At 43.2% G+C, this 21,272-nt stretch overlaps 1 protein-coding gene across 18 annotated transcripts in view; it reads right to left on the minus strand.

The window, feature by feature from the left end:
* Positions 1-21,272, minus strand: part of LOC142074733 (erbin-like) — a 181,308-nt gene that overhangs the window by 116,575 nt on the left and 43,461 nt on the right. For 12 of the 18 annotated variants that reach the window (XM_075135589.1, XM_075135591.1, XM_075135574.1 and 9 more), the window contains one exon: positions 15,883-15,939. The exons of 2 other annotated variants lie outside the window; for them this stretch is intronic. In XM_075135589.1, coding sequence (XP_074991690.1) covers positions 15,883-15,939 — 57 coding nt within the window. Of the gene's footprint in view, positions 1-15,882; positions 15,940-17,719; positions 17,765-21,272 lie in introns of all 18 variants that reach the window. 4 more of the 18 variants (XM_075135581.1, XM_075135580.1, XM_075135579.1 and 1 more) reach the window with 1 other exon arrangement.

Consider the following 21,272-nt stretch of genomic DNA (forward strand, 5'->3'; position numbering starts at 1 on the left):
GCCGCATTGTGGCAAGATATTGCTGCCTGGGTAGAGAATCTGGCTGTAACAGTATATCATATAGATAGAATCATAGAATCATCAAGGTTGGAAAAGACCTCTAAGGTCATGGAGTCCAACCGTCAACCCAACACCACCATGCCCACTAAACCATGTCCCTAAGTGCCTCATCTACAGGTCTTTTAAATACTTCCAGGGATGGTGACTCAACCACTTTCGTGGGGAGCCTGTTGCAAGGCTTGACCACTCTTTCAGTAAAGAAATTTTTCCTAATGTCCAATCTAAACCTCCCTTGGCGCAACTTGAGGCCATAATGCTCATGTACCCAAGAGTCGGGCCACTGAGGAACATCAAAACAACCAGCAGGTGGACCAGGCTGCTAAGATTGAAGTGGCTCAGGTGGATCTGGACTGGCAACATAAGGGTGAATTATTTATAGCTCTGTGGGCCCATGACACCTCAGGCCATCAAGGAAGAGATGCAACATATAGATGGGCTCGTGATCGAGGGGGTGGACTTAACCATGGACGCTATTGCACAGGTTATCCATGAATGTGAAACATGCGCTGCCATCAAGCAAGCCAAGCGAGTAAAGCCTCTCTGGTATGGAGGACGATGGCTGAAATATAAATATGGGAAGGCCTGGCAGATTGATTATATCACACTCCCACAAACCCGCCAAGGCAAGTGCTATGTGCTCACCATGGTGGAAGCAACCACCGGATGGCTAGAAACATATCCCGTGCCCCATGCCACCGCCCGGAACACCATCCTGGGCCTTGAAAAGCAAGTCCTATGGCGACATGGCACCCCAGAAAGAATTGAGTCAGACAACGGGACTCATTTCCAAAACACCCTCATAGACACCTGGGCCAAAGAGCATGGCATTGAGTGGGTATATCACATCCCCTATCATGCACCAGCCTCCAGGAAAATCGAACGATACTGCTAAAGACTATGCTGAGGGCAATGGGTGGTGGGATATTCAAGCATTGGGATACACATTCAGCAAAAGCCACCTGGTTAGTCAACTCAAGGGGATCTGTCACTCGAGCTGGCCCTGCCCAATCAAAACCCTTACGTACTGTAGATGGAGATAAAGTCCCTGTCGTGCACATAAAAAATATGCTGGGGAAGACAGTCTGGGTTACTCCTGCCTCTGGCAAGGGAAAACCCATCCATGGGATGGCTTTTGCTCAAGGACCTGGGTGCACTTGGTGGGTAATGCAAAAGGATGGGGAAGTCTGGTGTGTACCTCAAGGGGATTTGATTTTGGGTGAAAATAGCCAATGAACTGAATTGTATGATGTCAATTGTTATATTATATGGTATGTCATCATTTCTATGGTTGCTATCAATGGTAACCCAAATTAACGAAGAATGAACTAACTCCGATGAAACTGAGCAAAGTGCAATGATGACAGACACGGACGAGCACAGCAGTACGGAAATGAGAACTGGCTGCAGGCTGCAGAAGCCTAGCACCACACACCATCTCTCCCGCCCTGAAAGACTGTTATGACAGATGGAGCCCAAAGTCATGGACTAAATGAACTCAATGGACATTTTAGAGGGATAGTCCATAGACTAAGGGAATGGTGTCTGTGTGTGCATATATATATATGTATATATAAAAAGAAAGATAGTGGCGATTAATTGAAATGTATCGAAAAATTTAAGACTTAAGCACGACATAAATGGTGTAGAATAAGGGGTGGATACTGTCCTGGTTTCAGCTGGGATAGGGTTAAATTTCTTCCTAGGGCTGTGTTTTGGATTTAGTATGAGGAGAATGTTGATAACACACTGATGTTTTCAGTTGTTGCTAAGTGCCCTCCTAGTCCAAGGACAGCTCCCGTGCCTACTGACTGAGCTAGGTACACAAGATGGGAGGGAACATAATCAGGACAGCTAGCCCAGCTGGCCAACGGGGTATTCCATACCATGTGACATCATGCTCAGTATATGAAGGGTAGGCGTGATCCAGGAAGTACCGATCGCTACTTGGAAGCAAGTGGAAAAGGGACATAGGCCCTCAGCCTCTGGAGGCGACTGCTGTCAGGCGTGAAGGAAAGGTATCCCTTCAAGGAAGATGTTACATATCGCCCAGGCAAATGGACTACTATGGAGAGATGTATCTGAGGGAATTAGGCGTGCTGGAGGTGGTTTATAGTGACCTGGACAACAACCAAACGTCCAAAGATCCAGATGACGTCCAGTGCACGCGACCCATGTGGCGGAAGTTGGTACGGAGTGCACCAGCGTCGTATGCCAGTTCGTTGGCAGTACTGTGCTGGAAAGAGGAAGAAGCACCAATGGTGGACGACATTGTTCGCAGACTCCGGGAATACGAAGAAACTGTCTCCTCCTCCCTTGTCTCGGCTGTGGAGAAACTGTCCCGGGAGGTCCAGAAACTCGAAGAGGGTATGTCCTATTCTCCACCTGTATGGACCAGTATCTCAGCCATTAGGAGTCAGTGTTCTTCTGCTCAAGAGAGAGGATATAGAAGGTACACACCACGGGGCACCCTGTGGTTTTACACGCGTGACCACAGAGAGGACATGAGGCAGTGGGATGGAAAACCTACCTTGAACCTAGAGGCACGGGTACCTGAGTTGCAAGGAAAAATAATCACACAAGGAGGTTTTTCCAGGAAAAATGCTGCTCCAATTGTCAGGAAAAACCTGTCTTACGACGGTCCAGTTTCCAGTGAACAGTTCCCCAGACAGAGTAGAAGGGCTGATCTTACTTTGGATTGTAATGAAGGAATTCTTGAGTCACATTTGCAAGAAGTGATAAACGAATACTATGACAAGGACTAGAGGGGCCCTGCCTCCAGCCAGGTGGAGGAAAGGGACAACCAGGTTTACTGGCCTGCGTCTGAGCTGTGGAGAAACTGCCTGACATGCTAGCCGAGAAATTGTCCTGGGAGTTCCAGTGATTCAAAGAGGATATGTACTAATCCCCACCTCTAAGAACCAGTATGTCAGCCATTAGGAGTAAGCGTCCTTCTGCTCAAGAGAGAAGATATCGTGGGTACACATAACGGGCCACCCTGTGGTTTTACCTGCACGACCACGGAGAGGACATGAGGAAGTGGGATGGAAAACCTACCTTCACCCTGGAGGAACGTGTACGAGAGTTGCAAGGAAAAACAACCACAAAAGGGGGTTCTTCCAGGAAAAACTGCTGCTCCAGTCTCCAGTGAGCAGTTCCCCATACAGAGTAGAAGGGCTGATTCCACTCCCGATCTCAATAAACGGACTTCTGATTCGTACTTACAAGAAGTGGGTAGCTGTCGTGGTTTAACCTGGCAGGCAGCCAAATACCACGCAGCCGCTCGCTCACTCCCCCCACCCCCCCCAGTGGGACAGGAAGAGAATCGGAAGGGTAAGAGTGAGGAAAAACTCGTTGGTTGAGATAAAGACAGTTTAATAGAACAGAAAAGGGAAAATAATGATAATAAATAATGATAGAATATACAAAATGAGTGATGCACAATGCAATTGCTCACCACCCACGAAGAAATGCCCAAAAACCAGCGATCGCTACTTCCTGGAACACGCCTACCATTCATATACTGAGCATGACGTCACATGGTATGGAATACCTCGTTGACCAGCTGGGCCAGCTTTCCCGGCTATGCTCCGTCCCAGCCTCTTGTGCACTTGGCAGAGCATGGGAAGCTGAATGTCCTTGACTACCAGGGTACTTAGCAACAACTGAAAACATCAGTGTGTTATCAACAGTCTTCTCATACTAAATCCAAAACACAGCACTAGGAAGAAATTTAACCCTATCCCAGCTGAAACCAGGACACATAGAATCATAGAATAGAATCGTAGAATAGTTTGGATTGGAAGGGACCTTTAAAGGTCATCTAGTCCAACCCCCCTGCCGTGGGCAGGGACATCTTCAACTAGATCAGGGTGCTCAGAGCCCCGTCCAACCTGACCTTGAATGTTTCCAGGGATGGGGCATCTACCACCTCTCCGGGCAACCTGTTCCAGTGTTTCACCACCCTCACAGTAAAGAATTTCTTCCTTCTATCTAGTCTAAATCTACCCTCTCTTAGTTTAAAACCATTCCCCCTTGTCCTGTCACAACAGGCCCTGCTAAAAAGTCTGCCCCCATCTTTCTTATAAGCCCCCTTTAAGTACTGATAGGCTGCAATAAGGTCTCCCCCAAGCCTTCTCTTCTCCAGGCTGAACAACCCCAACTCTCTCAGCCTTTCTTCATAGGAGAGGCGTTCCATCCCCCTGATCATTTTTGTGGCCCTCCTCTGGACCCGCTCCAACAGGACCATGTCTTTCCTGTGCTGAGGGCTCCAGAGCTGGACGCAGTACTCCAGGTGGGGTCTCACCAGAGCGTAGTAGAGGGTCAGAATCACCTCCCTCGACCTGCTGGCCATGCTTCTTTTGATGCAGCCCAGGATACGGTTGGCCTTCTGGGCTGTGACCGCACATTGCTGGCTCATGTCCAGCTTTTCATCCACCAACACCCCCCAAGTCCTTCTCGGCAGGGCTGCTCTCAATCCCTTCATCCCCCAGCCTGTATTGATACTGGGGGTTGCCCTGACCCAGGTGCAGGATCTTGCACTTGGCCTTGTTGAACCTCATGAGGTTCACATGGGCCCACTTCTCAAGCTTGTCCAGGTCCCTCTGGATGGCATCCCGTCCCTCGGGCATGTCGACCGCACCACTCAGCTTGGTGTCATCTGCAAACTTGCTGAGGGTGCACTCGATCCCACTGTCTATGTCATTGATGAAGATATTAAACAGTACTGGTCCCAATACAGACCCCTGAGGGACACCACTCGTCACCGATCTCCATCTGGACATTGAGCCGTTGACCACTACCCTCTGGATGCGACCATCCAACCAATTCCTCATCCACCGGACAGTTCACCCATCAAATCCATACCTCTTCAGTTTAGAGAGAAGGATGTTGTGGGGACAACTCACGCTTTTTACAAGTAGAATCTATTTTCACAGTAATTTTTTTCCTAATGTCTTAATTTGCTCTAAATATAATAGTTTCACTGTACCATTAGTCCCTTAAATTTCCTGTCTGATGCTAAGAGGATGGGACCGCTCATGCTCTAAGCTGGTGAAAGCACTTTAAAAAGGGCGTTTACCAGTTATATCAGCAGCAGAGCTGAAAATGAAACCAGCTATCAGATGTTTATAGAGAAAGGCAAGAACAATTAGGCACAAAAATATCTGGTCAGGTTCTTTTTAGTCCACTCCACTATCTACAAAGAAGTTCAGAATTATGGAGCTGAGTATGTGTAAACACAGGAAAGGCAAAGAAGTGAGGGGGTGGGTCATGTAACCTAACATGCAACCTAACAAACACAAAGAGGTTTATTTGGCCAACTGACAGAAGCCCCAACATACTCCTGTTGAAACAGAGAATTATTAAGAAAAAAAATTTGTTGTTTATTAAGAATCTTATTTAATCCACTAAAAAAACCAAAAATAATTGATTACTACTTCTACATTAAAAAATTAGTAAGAAATGAAGCTTCCTGTACTGGAAATAAAAAAAAGAACCAGTCTGTCTTTAGATATGTTAAAGGTTTTTCCTCTTCCTAAAGCAGCAACACACACCACAGAAGGTACCCAGATACAGGCTATTTGGCTTGCTGTTAAAAGAGGCTATACTGTGAAAACTCCCAGCACAATTTAAGTGAATCTCTTCCAGGTAACAACAGCACTAGTCCTCGTGAATTTGGGGAAACTGTAAGCATCTTAGTACTTGAAGGAACACAAAACATCCTCGGCTCTTACAGGAAATAAAGAACACAGTTCTTAGAAATTCTTTACAAGTATCTTGTTCTCTTTAGGAGAGGTAAGTATGACTCAAACCTGACAGCCCCTGACAAGGAGCTGAAACGTGAAAAGACAGTGTGTACTTTGACGAGACTGCCTCTTTGTAAGAGGCATTGGCATTCTCTGGTTGTGGTGTCAAAACCACATTTGGTGACAATGCCAAGTTTAAGATATTTTCACCTCCTCCTCCCTCCCATCCAAGCTATTTCTTTCTGTCTCTTATAGAAAAAAAAAAATATTTTTTAAAACTGGATTGGTTACATCATTCATTTCACTGAATGAGACTGGCAAACACTCAGGTCAGTACAAAACTATGAACCACAGTGCTGCACTCTGGGGGAGAGAACAAGCAGTAGGAAATAAAAGTGTTTTTTTGAACCATTTCACCATTTTAATGTGAAGCTATAGTCTGAGTCTCCCCGCTCGTCATATGAAAACAATGCTCAACTGCATCCATGCCTGCATGTCCTCACACAGGCAGGGAACACCAAAAACTACTATGTACTTGCTCACATACAGCATTCAGAGCAAATGAAATAAAAGGCATTACTCATGAAACAACAACGGGGAATGGTAACAACAGGAGGAGAAACATGTAAGTAAATACAGTAAATAACCAATTATTAAATGCAAAAATATGAAGGATGCTTACTACATTTTTGTGAGAAAATAAAGGGAACAGAGAGGGCAAAGATCAGTTTTGCTTTTACTGATTCAACAGCCACTAAGATACAAGCAAAACCAGTGATACTCTACTCCTAGCTCGCTCAAATACAAAAGCTGCTAACAAAACTCTAAGCTTCTCTTGGAGTTAACTACTTTCCAAGTTCTCAGTGTCTCTCTATATATTTTTTTAAAAACACACACACACACAACCAAAAAACACCCACCCACCTCCAAGGGCCAGGGCAGCAAGATAATTTCAGGTAACTCCAAGAAGATCAATACCAGGTATGAATTCTGGAGACATTTGCTGAAATCATCTGTTTCTTGTGTTCTATGAAGTAAATTCTAATTCTATTTACTATTTCTATTTGGTTTGGTTTGAAATATTCAGAAATCCTTCATACAATTAAGATCTGAAGTTCTTGATCAAACTGTTTTATAAAACCTCTTTACTTATTTATAATGGTGTTGATGGTATCAAAAACATTTTCTTGGTTCAACAACAGCATTCTCCTGCTTTATCTAAACTAGAGAGTACCTAACCAGATATTTGTTGCAACAGATATTTTCCAGCTTAAAAATTCATCTAAAGTGACTATGCTAAAACAAACCTGAAGTTATTATGACAAGTAAAACCCACCATAAGTATATCAAAAGAAATCTTTGGAATATTTATTTCTATTCATTTCCGTAACTGTAAAAAAGCAGCAATACAACAAAGCAGTCAGTACTTGGCCTTATCATGCCAAAAGCTTAACAATGACAGAAACAGATAGACTTTGTTAAAAAAACCCAGAAGTATTCTTTTTAAACTGAGAAAAGAAGCAACAAAACCTCTTGGCAAATACCTGCACAATAAGATATCCTACACACCCTTTAACTGAAATGCAGTAATATTCAATAGTCTGTTAAATTCCTAGACTAAGGCATAAGTAAGGCACAGGTATACAGGAGTACAGATCTGTAATTTAAAGGTAAGATACATTACAGAAACACCTTTAACAAAAAAGAGGACAAGGAAAATTATAGATTAAGTTTACAGTAAAAAATAAATTAGAATATGTTCAGATACCCAAACAATTGTAATTTTGGCTTTTTTTATATTTATATTGACTTTTTATATTAACACTACATAATAAACTCCCTCCCCCTTCATCACTACACAACCACAGTCCAGGTAGTTGCAATTTAGTTCTATCACATTTCCTTTTGCTCTGTTTTTAAGGCAGCTCTAGAAACTAACTTCCATCTGGACAGCCAAATTATTCAAGAAAGTGCCACTATAACATTTCATCTGAAGAATGATCTCTAGTTGTATACATTAACAATGCTGCCAAGATTAGTATTAGATCTGAGCTTAATTTCTGATGTTTGACTTGACTGCATATTCTTTGGGTAAGTACTTGTAGCGTTACTAAGAAAACATTAGAAGGAATAAATTGATTTCCAAACCCACTGTGCTTGAGTCTCACTTGTTTCTCCTCCCCAGATATCATTCCCTTAGTCTATGGCCCATCCCTCTGAAATGTCCATTGAGTTCATTTAGTCCATGACTTTGGGCTACATGTGCCATAACAGTCTTTCAGGGCAGGAGAGATGGTGTGTGGTATTGGACTGTTGCATCCTGAAGCCAGTTCTGATTCCATTATCGCTGCACTCATCCGGTTCTATCATTGTTGCACTTTGCTTGGTTTCATCAGAGTTCCTTCTTCATTAATCTGGGTGATTCCTACTGCTACACCATTGATATGGCATATCGCAACCATAGAAGTGATGATCATAGAATCATAGAATCATTAAGGTTGGAAAAGACCTCTATGATCATTGAGTCCAACCATCAACCCAACACCACCATACACACTACACCATGTCCCTAAGTGCCTCATCTACACATCTTTTAAATACCTCCAGGGATGGTGACTCAACCACTTCCCTGGGCAGCCTGTTCCAAGGCCTGACCACTCTTTCAGTAAAGAAATTTCTCTTAATGTCCAGCCTAAACCTCCCTTGGCACAACTTGAGGCCATTTCCTCTCGTCCTATCGCTAGTTACTTGGCAGAAGAGACCAACACCCACCTCACTACAACCTCCTTTCAGGTAGTTGTAGAGCACGATGAGGTCTCCCCTCAGCCTCCTCTTCTCCAGACTAAGAGACTATATAATATCATATAGCAATTAACATCAAACAATTCAGTTCATTGGCTATTTTGACCCAAAATCAAATCCCCTTGAGGTACACAACGGACTTCCCCATCCTTTCGCATTACCCACCAAGTGTACCCAGGTCCCTGAGCAAAAGCAATCCCACAGATGGGTTTTCCCTTGCCAGAGGCAGGAGTAACCCAGACTGTCTTCCCCAGCATATTTCTGATGTGCATGACAGGGACTTTATCTCCATCTACAGTATGTAAAAGTATTGATTGGGCAGGGCCAGCTCGACTGAAAGATCCCCTGGTGTTGACTAACTAACCAGGTGGCCTTTGCTAAATGTGTATCCCAATGCTTGAATGTCCCACCACCCATTGCCCTCAGTGTAGTCTTTAGCAGTCCGTTGTATCGTTTGATTTTCCCAGAGGCTGGTGCATGGTAGGGGATGTGATAGACCCACTCAATGCCATGCTCTTTGGCCCAGGTGTCTATGAGGGTGTTTCGGAAGTGAGTCCCATTGTCTGACTCAATTCTTTCTGGGGTGCCATGTCACCATAAGACTTGCTTTTCAAGGCCCAGGATAGTGTTCCTGGCGGTGGCATGGGGCACAGGATACGCTTCCACCATGGTGAGCACATAGTGCTTGCCTTGGCGGGTTTGTGGGAGTGTGATATAATCAGTCTGCCAGGCCTCCCCATATTTATATTTCAACCATCGTCCCCCATACCAAAGAGGCTTTTCTCGCTTGGCTTGCTTGATAGCAGCGCATGTTTCACATTCATGGATAACCTGTGCAATAGCGTCCATGGTCAAGTCCACCCCTCGATCACGAGCCCATCTATATGTTGCATCTCTTCCTTGATGGCCTGAGGCATCATGGGCCCACAGAGCTATAAATAATTCACCCTTATGTTGCCAGTCCAGATCCACCTGGGCCACTTCAATCTTAGCAGCCTGGTCCACCTGCTGGTTGTTTTGATGTTCCTCAGTGGCCCGACTCTTGGGTACGTGAGCATCTACGTGACGTACTTTGACAACCAGGTTCTCTACCCGGGCAGCAATATCTTGCCACAATGAGGCAGCCCAGATGGGTTTGCCTCTGCGCTGCCAGATGTTCTGCTTCCATTGCTGCAACCACCCCCACAGGGCATTTGCCACCATCCATGAGTCAGTACAGAGATAAAGTACTGGCCATTTTTCTCGTTCAGCAATGTCCAAGGCCAGCTGGATGGCTTTCACCTCTGCAAACTGGCTCGACTCACCTCCTTCAGCAGTTTCTGTGACTTGTCGTATAGGACTCCATACAGCAGCTTTCCACCTCCGATGCTTTCCCACAAGGCAACAGGACCCATCAGTGAACAGGGCATATTGCTTCTCATTTTCTGGTAGTTTGTTATTCAGTGGGGCCTCTTCAGCACGCATCACCTCCTCCTCTGGGGATATTCCAAAACCTTTGCCTTCTGGCCAGTTCGTGATCACCTCCAAGATTCCTGGGCGACTGGGGTTTCCTATTCGGGCCCGTTGTGTGATCAGTGCGACCCACTTACTCCACGTAGCATCGGTTGCATGATGTGTAGAGGGGACCCTCCCTTTGAACATCCAGCCCAGCACCGGCAGTCGGGGTGCCAGGAGGAGCTGTGCTTCAGTACCAACCACTTCCGAAGCAGCTCGAATCCCTTCATATGCTGCCAATATCTCCTTCTCAGTTGGAGTGTAGCGGGCCTCGGATCCTCTGTATCCCCGACTCCAGAACCCTAAGGGTTGACCTCGAGTCTCCCCTGGTGCTTTCTGCCAGAGGTTCCAGGCAGGGCCATTCTCCCTGGCTGCGGTGTAGAGCACATCCTTTACATCTTGTCCTGCCCAGACTGGCCCAAGGGCTACTGCCTGTACTATCTCCCGTTTAATTTGTTCAGAGGCTTGTTGCTATGCAGGGCCCCATTTGGAATCGTTCTTCTTCCGAGTCACTTGATAGAGAGAGCTTACGATCAGGCTGTAATCTGGAATATGCATTCTCCAAAAGCCCACAACGCCTAAGAAAGCTTGCGTTTCCTTTTTGCTAGTTGGTGAAGACATGGCTGTTATTTTGTTGATCACATCCATTGGGATCTGACGATGCCCATCTTGCCATTTTATTTCTAAAAATGGGATCTCCTGTGCAGGTCCCTTCAGATTGAGAAGAACGCATTAGCGATATCATTTGTGGCGTACCACTTGGCTGCCTTTGATTCCAGTTCATATTGAAGTTCTAGCATGTCCGGCACGGCAGCACTCAGTGGCGGCGTGACTTCGTTCAGGCCACGGTAGTCTACTGTTAGTCTCCACTCTCCATTGGACTTTCGCACTGGCCATATGGGACTGTTGAAGAGTGAGCGAGTCTTGCTGATCACTCCTTGGCTCTCCAGTCGACGAATCAGCTTATGGATGGGAAGCAGGGAGTCTTGGTTGGTGCGATATTGCCGCCAGTGCACTGTTGTGGTAGCAATTGGTACCTGTTGTTCTTCGACCCTCAGCAACCCCACAACAGAAGGGTCCTCCGAGAGACCGGGCAAGGTGGACAGCTGTTTAATTTCCTCCGTCTCCGGGGCAGCTATACCAAAAGCCCACCGGTACCCTTTTGGGTCCTTGAAATACCCTCTCCTGAGGTAGTCTATGCCAAGGATGCACGGAGCCTCTGGGCCAGTCACAATGGGGTGCTTTTGCCACTCCTTCCCGGTTAGGCTCACTCCAGCTTCCAATACAATTAAGTCTTGGGATCCCCCTGTCACTCCAGAAATACAAATGGGTTCTGCCCCTTCGTAGCTTGATGGCATCAGGGTACACTGTGCACCGGTGTCTACGAGAGCCTTATACTCCTGTGGGTCTGATGTGCCAGGCCATCGAATCCACACAGTCCAGTAAACCCGGTTGTCCCTTTCCTCCACCTGGCTGGAGGCAGGGCCCCTCTAGTCCTGGTCATCGTATTCGTTACCCACTTCTTGTAAGTATGAATCAGAAGTCCGTTTATTAAGATCAGAAGTGAAAACAGCCCTTCTACTCTGTCTGGGGAACGGCTCACTGGAGACTGGAGCAGCAGTTTTCCTGGAAGAACCCCCTTTTGTGATTGTTTTTCCTTGCGACTCATGTACCCGTGCCTCTAGGGTCGATGTAGATTTTCCATCCCACTTCCTCACGTCCTCTCTGTGGTCATGCAGGTAAAATCAGAGGGTGCCCCAGGGTGTTTATCCACGATATCTTCTCTCTTGAGCAGAGGGATGCTTACTCCTAATGGCTGAGATACTGGTCCATACAGGTGGGGACTAGGACATATCTTCTTTGAGTTGCTGGAACTCCACGTCACTATTGCCAATGAGTTTCCATGTGACAATGGTGTGCTCCGTACAAACTTCCGCCACATGGGTCGGGTGCACTTGACTTCATCTGGATCTTTGGGTAATTGCTTGTTGTTCAGGTCATCATAAATCACCTCCAGCATGGCTAATTCCCTCAGGTACTGGATACCTCTCTCCATGGTGGTCCACTTGCCTGGGTGGCATGTAACATATTCCTTGAAGGGATACCTTTCCTTCACACCTGACAGGAGTCGCCTCCAGAGGCTGAGGGCTTGTGCCCCTTGTCCAATCGCTTTGTCAATGCCCCCTTCCCTAGCAAGGGATCCCAGCTGCTTGGCTTCCCTACCCTCTAATTCCAGGCTACCGGCCCCATTATCCCAGAATCGGAGCAGCCAGGTGACAATGTGCTTGCCTGGACGACGACTGAAATCTTTTCGCATATCTCGCAGCTCACCCAGGGATAGGGATCGGGTAGTTACCATCTCATTTACGGGTTCTGCCTCTTCCTCCTCCTGTTCTCATGATGGCCCTGGTTCCTTTTCATCCCTTACTAAATGAGCTGATTTTCTTGTGTATTTCTTCTTCTGTATAGGGGCGAGTGATACCGTCACAGGTTGGTTCTCTGGTTCAGCCGCGGTGACTGTCGCTGGGATTTGAGTAGCTGCAGTGCCTGTTGAGGGGGTTGGAATAGTTGCAATGCCTGTTGCCAGGGTTTGAGTAGCTGCAGTGCCTGTGACGGGGGTTGGACTAACTGCAGTGCCTGTTGCCGGGCTTGGAATAGCTGCAGTGCCTGTGACAGGGGTTGGAATACCCGCGGTGTCTGTCGCCTGGGTTTGGGTGGCCACAGTGCCTGTTGCGGGGGTTTGAGTAGCTGCAGTGCCTGTCGCGGGGGTTGAAGTAGCCGCAGTACACGTGACGGGGGTTGAAGTAGCCGCAGTGCACGTGACGGGGGTTGAAGTAGCTGCAGTGCACGTGACGGGGGTTGAAGTAGCCGCAGTGCACGTGACGGGGGTTGAAGTAGCCGCAGTGCACGTGACGGGGGTTGATCTCCGGACAGTATTCCTAAATAGTTGTTTAACCCTAAACAAGACCTGAACCACATTCAGGAGACATAGCAATAGGAACATGCTTGTTTGAACATTCCAAGGATATTCAAAATTCTCAGGGAATATTGTGGACGGCTTCATGAAGATGATAGAAGAAAAAGGAGTTTCTGGAGATATGGAAGGGAAGGTGAAGGAGTGGGGGGAAGTGTCCCACCCCGTCTCCCCCTTAAATTCATTCTCTGAGGAGAAAAATGTGTAATTACTAATAGTTTCTGAGAGGTGGCTCCCGAGGTATGGAGATGACGGCAATGCTGAGTACAGATACCAGATTAGACTCACGACCAATGATTTTATCATATCATAGAACAGTGTTACACAGTGCAGCAAAATGATAACCTTGACCCAGTTCCGAACAGCGATAAACAGCACAGCAGGGAACATATACTGCAAGGAAGGTATTACATAACCCAACATTGAGAGCCAGCCCCACAACTTTGGGAGCCAATAAATCAACATTGTGACCAGCGACTATTAAACCAATATAATGAATGCTTATAACCAATTTTGCCTTAACACGCTTTGGTCAGATCTGTCGTTATCTCAACCCTTCGAGCCCTACGTTGGGTGCCAAAAAGGACTGTTGTGGTTTAACCTGGCAGGCAGCCAAACACCACACAGCCGCTCACTCACTCCCCCCACACACAGTGGGATGGGGGAGAGAATTGAAATAAAAGAAATCAAATTTGTGGATTGAGATAAAGACAGTTTAATCGAACAGAAAAGGAAGGGAAAATAATAATAATAAACATGATGGCAGAATATACAGAATGAGTGATGCACAACGTACTTGCTCACCACCCACCGACCGATAACCAAGTAGCGATCGCTACTTCCTGGATCATGCCTACCATTCATATACTGAGCATGACGTTATATGGTATGGAATACCCCGTTGGCCAGCTGGGCCAGCTGTCCTGGCTATGCTCCCTCCCAGCCTTTGAAGAGTCCTTGACTAGCAGCATACTCAGCAACAACTAAAAACATCAGTGTGTTATCAACATTCTTCTCATACTCAATCCAAAACACAGCATTAGGAAGAAATTTAAGCCGAAACCAGGACACTGGGAATATGAAATATTTATCCCAGTAGAATACTGAAGTGAACTCCATCCCGCACTAGCCACCATATCCCATTTTTTTTTTTTTTTTAAACATGTAGTACAAATAATCATGGCTACTGTACAGCTAGTCATCACAGCTATTTGGTACAGCTAGCTGTACCAAGCTACTTCAGAACAGCTTTGCTGTCAGAATTCACTAGTTTCTACATCAAATAACTCCATTTTCTTTTCCTTGTTGCTGTGATAAAGATCCATGGAAACATATAGGACAAGTTCCTGACTTTCTAGACAAAGAAAACAATGAAAATTAAATACACGGAGCAACCAGTCTAAGAGATGGTAAGCCTCTATAAGAGGTATAAAACCATATTAAACTGCTTATACTTCTGGCTTAGTCCTTTGAGGGATTATGTCTGGATCTACTGTACAATTAAGTGCTTTGTATCACAAACTGTCAACATCTATTCAAACAGAAAGGAAGAGATACTGTCTTGATTCCTTCAGTTATAACAACATAGTCAAAAGAGATGAACCAGCATAGGGGAAGGGAAGAGGCAATGCTAGTCATTTGTCCATAGGAAGCCACAAACCTTATGGAGCAGTAAGCACAGCTGAGGCAGTGTGGCAACAGCACAGTTTCTTAGCTCAGCAGAGAATGCCAAAGCACACAAAGCCTCCAGCCTTGCAGACTACACAAAAGGCTGGAAAAAAGCAAGCATGTGCACATGCTTCTACCTCCTTAAGTTACACGCTGTTTGTAGCAATGCCAGATAAAATATGCAGAAGATTTTGTATGTTTTAAACAGGTATTTTATAGTAAGTCTCAAAATTACAGTCACTGAAGTGTCAATATTTATTAGCATTTCCACAATCTGAGCAGCACTATTAATAAAATCGGAGCAGATGGAAGCTGCTGTCATATGTTGGGGTTTTTTTGGTGGGGGGGACACAACAACTCCTCCACAGAAATTCATACAGAAGTTCTGAAGACAAAATATTCTATTGGGCATTCTTTTTATTCTTGAGAAATACTTGCCTCTAGAAATCCTTACAATATGAGGCGAAAGCAACTTAGTGCCATCTCCACTGACATCATTTAATAAAGAAAAAGGCTGATTCTCAACATGTGTTGCTTTTCCACAGAGCTTTCAACAGAAAATTGAACTTTATTTGGCTTCTTAATACTTTTGATATTCTTAAATATGCTCTCTAGCTAAATAATGTTAATACACCAGTAAGAGAGAAATGACATGATACGATGTTCGCCTGGGCTTTAGATCAGCAAACCAGAAAGAAGAACAGTAAGAGGCCCAACAAGCATTCAAAGCATTTTTTCCAAGCAACTTTTATCCAAGTTTTCTGAAAACATGCTTATACTGCTTTTTAAAATTTTTTTTTTTAGTTGTTAGGAAAGATAAAATGCTAAAGCTCCACAAGTCAAAACATTTAATAATAGATATTAAGCTTTAAAACAGACACTTATTTTCTTGCAACTTAGTTTCCCATATATTCCCCTTTCTATATATGCACCCAATTACATGTAAATACATATCATTCACTTGGCTCTTCAACAGATATTTATAACTAAAAAAGTTGCCTTCAGAAGAACATGAGAGATGATGCAGAGTAAAATTCAAGTACTTTGGAGGTGATTATTACAACATATGAATAAAGAAAAGGATTTATATTTTAATATATTGTGCAGCTGGTTCAGAAGAAATAAAAATAATGTACTTACCACTGTGTTACTTTTTTCTCCCTGCTGTTTCTTCCCTGAGCTTTCAAAGTCAACATTCTGTTTAAGACAAAGGTACAAAAATTTTAGTCAACGCTATCCCTACTAGATAAGAATAAAATGATATTTTATTGTATTGGATATTTATTTTGCTTTCAGAGTTCTAGGTTGTGGTGTTTTTTTTTTTTTTTTTTTTTTACTTCATCACACCCACATGTTGTGTATCATCTTTTATTAGACATTGAAATACTTTAGGGAGGGACATATCTAATTTTATTTGCGCAGTACTTAAGAAATATGGCACCATGTCTTATAGGGACCATGGGAGTGCATAAAATGCTGGTGACACCCAACACACACTTCTGTAAGCAAGGAATGATTGGCTAAACACTGCATTAAGCAGATGCTGACTCACTAACACAGATAGCCTGTTAACTTAGTATGAGGAAGATAGACATCATCTAGATACTAAAGTGAATATGACTACCAAGCAGGAGAAAGAGAAGCACAGGGAATAAGAACCTTTGGCAAAGATTTTGGGCACAATATTTAACTGTATACTAAATTTTCCAACAGAAACTTGTGAAACTTAATCAAACGAGTCCCAGGATGAGTCATTCATCTGAATGACCCAAAGATTTTCACAGAGTGTGCACTCCTGTCCTAAAATACAAATGACCTGAGATTCAAGTCCTCTTGGACAACATTTAAGTGTAGGTTTCCAGCATCCCAGATGAATAACCTATTACTTATACCCCATTAATTAGAACTATAAAGGTGGTATATTTCCCTCCATTTAAAACCTACTCAGGTATACTCTGAATATACCTCCTGTATCAGGCAGACACTTTGTCATTTATGCCACAGCTTATGCACAAAATTGGATCCTAGAGCTGTTTAAGCTTATTAAAATACAGAAGGCTGTGGATACATGCTACAGCAGAAACCTAGGCATAGACGGAATTCAGACTGCAAATTTTACAGACTCTGTGAATGCTCGTGGCACTCTAAATGCATCAATTTGTCTTGTGCCTGTGGCCTTTTATTGCTACTGGCTAGTCCAGGAGATTCCGCACCACAGTTTGAGCTGCTAACCATCTGAGTTTTATATCTGAATTTATCAAATTAAGCATAAAATATACTGGACTCAATTGTTAGAACCAATAACCACCTAGTAGTTGTCTGAAATTAGGTTAGAAAATAGGTATTAGGAACTTGATGAATCTTTTACATTTCCCATATTTCAGAAACACAATTTTATAGCATAATAGATTTCGAATTAAAATTGTTAAAAAATAGCAACTGTTTGCTGTTAGTTTCTGCTATAATTGCATACTTAATTATAGATCTCACTCTACCAGCCAAGTCATGTTAGGGTAAGTAAATTGCCGAGTTCTCTTTCCTTCCAGGGCAGAGGTGAGCAGTGATAGTTGAGTAACACTGAAATCTATTTTTAGATGTCATCTCCCCCCACACACATGTACAGGCATAACTTTCCAATTAACAATTGCTATTATGAACCTTTTACTTCCTTCTGCCTTTATTTTGTTCCTCATTGCTTTACAAAGTTGAATGAGGAGATATCACTGACCAGTTTGATTACAGATACAATTAGCAATCTGAGAACTTACTTTCAAAATTGCTAAACATTCATAGCTACAAATGAAGATAACCTCTGCTGTGCTCTGAACATACAAAATGATACAAAAATATTAGGGTGTTATTGCTTGTTTGGGTGGGTTTAAAGAAAAAAAAAAAGAAGTCAGATACTTTTTTTAGCTTCAACTGTCAATTATTGTGCACATCAATTCACTGTCATAACAGTATATTATTAACTCACCCCATATGCCCATTATGAAGATCAATTCTTGAAAGTCAGTGTTCTCTATAAACAATAACAAAGGAAGAAACCAGGAGGAATAACAAACTTCTATATTCAAAACAGGAATTAGATAGTAGAGCAGGAACAAAGCAGAGAGATGAATTTTTATAAATGCACTGATTTGAAGTAGGGATATACCCTCAAGGCAAGTGTCCTATATTAAAACTTTTTAGTAAGCTGTGAACAACTGAACAGGTGTCTTACTGGAAGTTGAAATTTCCTGTTTGAACTGATATTAAATTCATAAGTAATGGCAACAGCTACTGATTGTGACTAACCATATACAACATCATAGCAAAATGTATTTTTACTCTATTACACTTCACACGGGCATGTGCCATCTGCCACTGAGGTATGCTCCATTTCTCCGTGACATTATCACATTACTCTTGAAAAGACTAATGCTGCTGCTTAATCTCATGGTTTGAGCCAATTTATAAACACTAAGCCTTGGCTTGCTGTCAGATCTCTTCACTACCTGCCTGAGAATCAATGATGACAAAGAGAGCAGATTGTCACTTTTTACCATATAATTTAAAGCTACCCAAACCCCTATTGCAAAGCTAATTTACATTCTGCAAATACTGTTCTAGAAGCGATTTGTTTTATGGATGGAATGGAGCTATACAATCCCCTTGGGTTTTTACTATGTAACAGGATTACAATCCTCTTCCAACACACAAAAACAATCTAGGACCACGAGCCACCTGAACTAAAAAGGCAAACAGTTCATTAAGGTAATAAAGATTTCTATAATTTGAAATCGCAAAGCTGCAAGGTAATTAATCCCCAGCTCGCAAGAAAGTTTAAGGAAATTAATATGCTGAATTCAACTGATTGGAAAATGGTCCTAGTTTTTTCTGAAACAAAAAAAAAAAAACCACAAACCACCAAACCACAAAAAACCACAAACAAACAAAACCACAACACTAAACCACTCTGCAGATGGAACTTGGACGTAACCAATGCAGAGATAGCTTTTGAATCTGAAAAAAACAAGAACACAATTGTTATTTAAAACCCTGAATAGAAGATGGCAGTGTCCGGAAAAGAACAGGATAGAGTTTTGCTGTGTTCCCTCTGATAATCATAGAATCATAGAATCATACAGGTTGGAAAAGACCTCTAAGATCATCGTGTCCAACCGTCAACCCAACACACCATGCCCACTACACCATGTCCCTAAGGGCCTCATCTACACGTCTTTTAAATACCTCCAGGGATGGTGACTCCACCACTTCCCTGGGCAGCCTGTTCCAAGGCCTGACCACTCTCTCAGTAAAGAAATTTCTCCTAATGTCCAATCTAAACCTCCCTTGGCGCAACTTGAGGCCATTTCCTCTCATCCTATCGCTAGTTACTTGGCAGAAGAGACCAACACCCACCTCGCTACAACCTCCTTTCAGGTAGTTGCAGAGCGCGATGAGGTCTCCCCTCAGCCTCCTCTTCTCCAGGCTAAACAGTCCCAGTTCCCTCAGCCGCTCCTCATAGGACTTGTGCTCCAGGCCCTTCACCAGCTTCGTTGCCCTTCTCTGGACACGCTCCAGCACCTCAATGTCCTTCTTGTAGTGAGGGGCCCAAAACGGAACACAGTATTCGAGGTTCTAGTGAGGGTTATTTTGCCTCAATTCTTAATGGCTTTTTATTAAACTTGATCTAAACTAATACAGCATAAGTGTAACATGCAGAAACTGCTGTTTGTGCATAGTCTGCAAATCATCAGTAGGTTTCTCCTCATTCCCAATTTCTCATTCTTTGAAGGGTCATCTTGGAGAAATACACTTCCTGGAGGAATGTGCCCTTCACATATTGACAGAAGTGCTACCAAACTGCATGCCCTGAAATGCATTTTGAAGATTATATTCATGCATTTTCCAAAACTCTTTTTACAGCAGTTGCCCATTCCAGTTCACAATATCTTCCAGTAATACATGAAATGGATTATTAGATCTGACAGACAAACAATGTTTTTTGTTTTGGTTTTATACATACAGCTCCATTCTCACTTCTGAGTGAAGAAGAAATCAGGATGTGAGCTCTAAAAACAACCTGATACCTGTTTAATCTCAAATCAATTCTTCTGGATCTTCCAGATCTTCTCCAACAAGCCAATATAAGATCTGGCCAAAAAAATTAAGTCTGTATTTAAACCTTTCATAGCAATAAAGCAAATCACCTGTTTACCTGATTACTGAATTTTTACTTCTTAGAGAGAAAAATGGACATTTATTCAACTGCATTAGATGACATCTCTGTGCAATATTCTGTCTAGCAATAAGACACTGCAACTAAAAAAAAAACCTTTTCCAACAGGTTGGGAAAAAAAAAGCACTAAAAAAATTTTTTTCTAGTAGGGAAAAATCTCAGTAATAAAGATCAGTACTGAGATTAACGGACTAATCCAATCTAGATACCAGTTTTCATTTTGATACCATTAAGGGATCAGAACTGAGACAGACTGATAATGTCATGGATAAAATCATTCAACACAGCTTTAATTCATGTGCTCCAAGACTAAGCACATAGTCCAGTTTTCCCATAAAACTATACAGATCTAGAAAAGAACGTATTTGAAGTTAACAGTAGTCTGGTGTTCACACCAATGAGAGACTGGACTGAGAATAAATGCTAACAAGCATGATCTATAAAAATAGAGACCAGAATAAGCACTAGCAGTTAGATATCAGTAGTGCTATTAGCACTCCAGTTAAAGAGAAACATTCTCAACAGCTTCAACTAGATCTGGCAGGCTAGTATCTAAATCAAAAATAGCAAACACTAAGAGCTTAACCAATTTATCTAACACCCACTAGTTTAATGAGTCTTAAACTTAAATCTTGCTAGATGTAAAAATGCCTGGGTAATCACTCCCTACAGAAACCACATCTCTATCTCCACTCAGTCGGTTATTGTTTGCTTTAAAAGCACATTTAAAGAAAACTACAGCTGACATGCTTCAAAAGGAGGGAAATTTAAAAGAGGAGCCTTTACTCTCAGTCAAAATTTTCTCTCTTGAGAGGTATGGGAATAAAAAGGAAAGTAAGGAAAGCCATATAAAAAAGGGAAAATAAAAACTTTGTTGGTTTGCTAACATGCCTTCTATCAGTCCAAGGTTTCTCAGACAACTAATACTACTTTACAGGCGATCCTTCCATTGACAGTGTCCTCAATAAAGACAAGAGCCCCGAAAGAGTAATTTCTTCTGTGTCTTCATCCATTCCATTGCAATTTCTTGCACTGGTGGTTAACCCATTCCTCTCCACTTCTGCTTGTTCCTCTTCTTCAGTATGTTTTTTCTGACCCCAAGTTGCTTCCCTTGCCTTTCTAACACTACAGTATCCCTTCCATCTCACAGGAAAGCCCTGGATGATGAGCACCTCTGGGGATTGCCTACTTAAATTCAGTGCACATAAAACCAGAACTTGATCTCAACCACCACCAACAACTGTTCTTATCACATGCTTTGATTACTTCTGTGGAAATCACTAGCATCCTGCCCATTACTCTGACC

This window comes from Calonectris borealis, chromosome W, assembly GCF_964195595.1.
Source record: "Calonectris borealis chromosome W, bCalBor7.hap1.2, whole genome shotgun sequence".
Taxonomy (NCBI): Eukaryota; Metazoa; Chordata; class Aves; order Procellariiformes; family Procellariidae; genus Calonectris; species Calonectris borealis.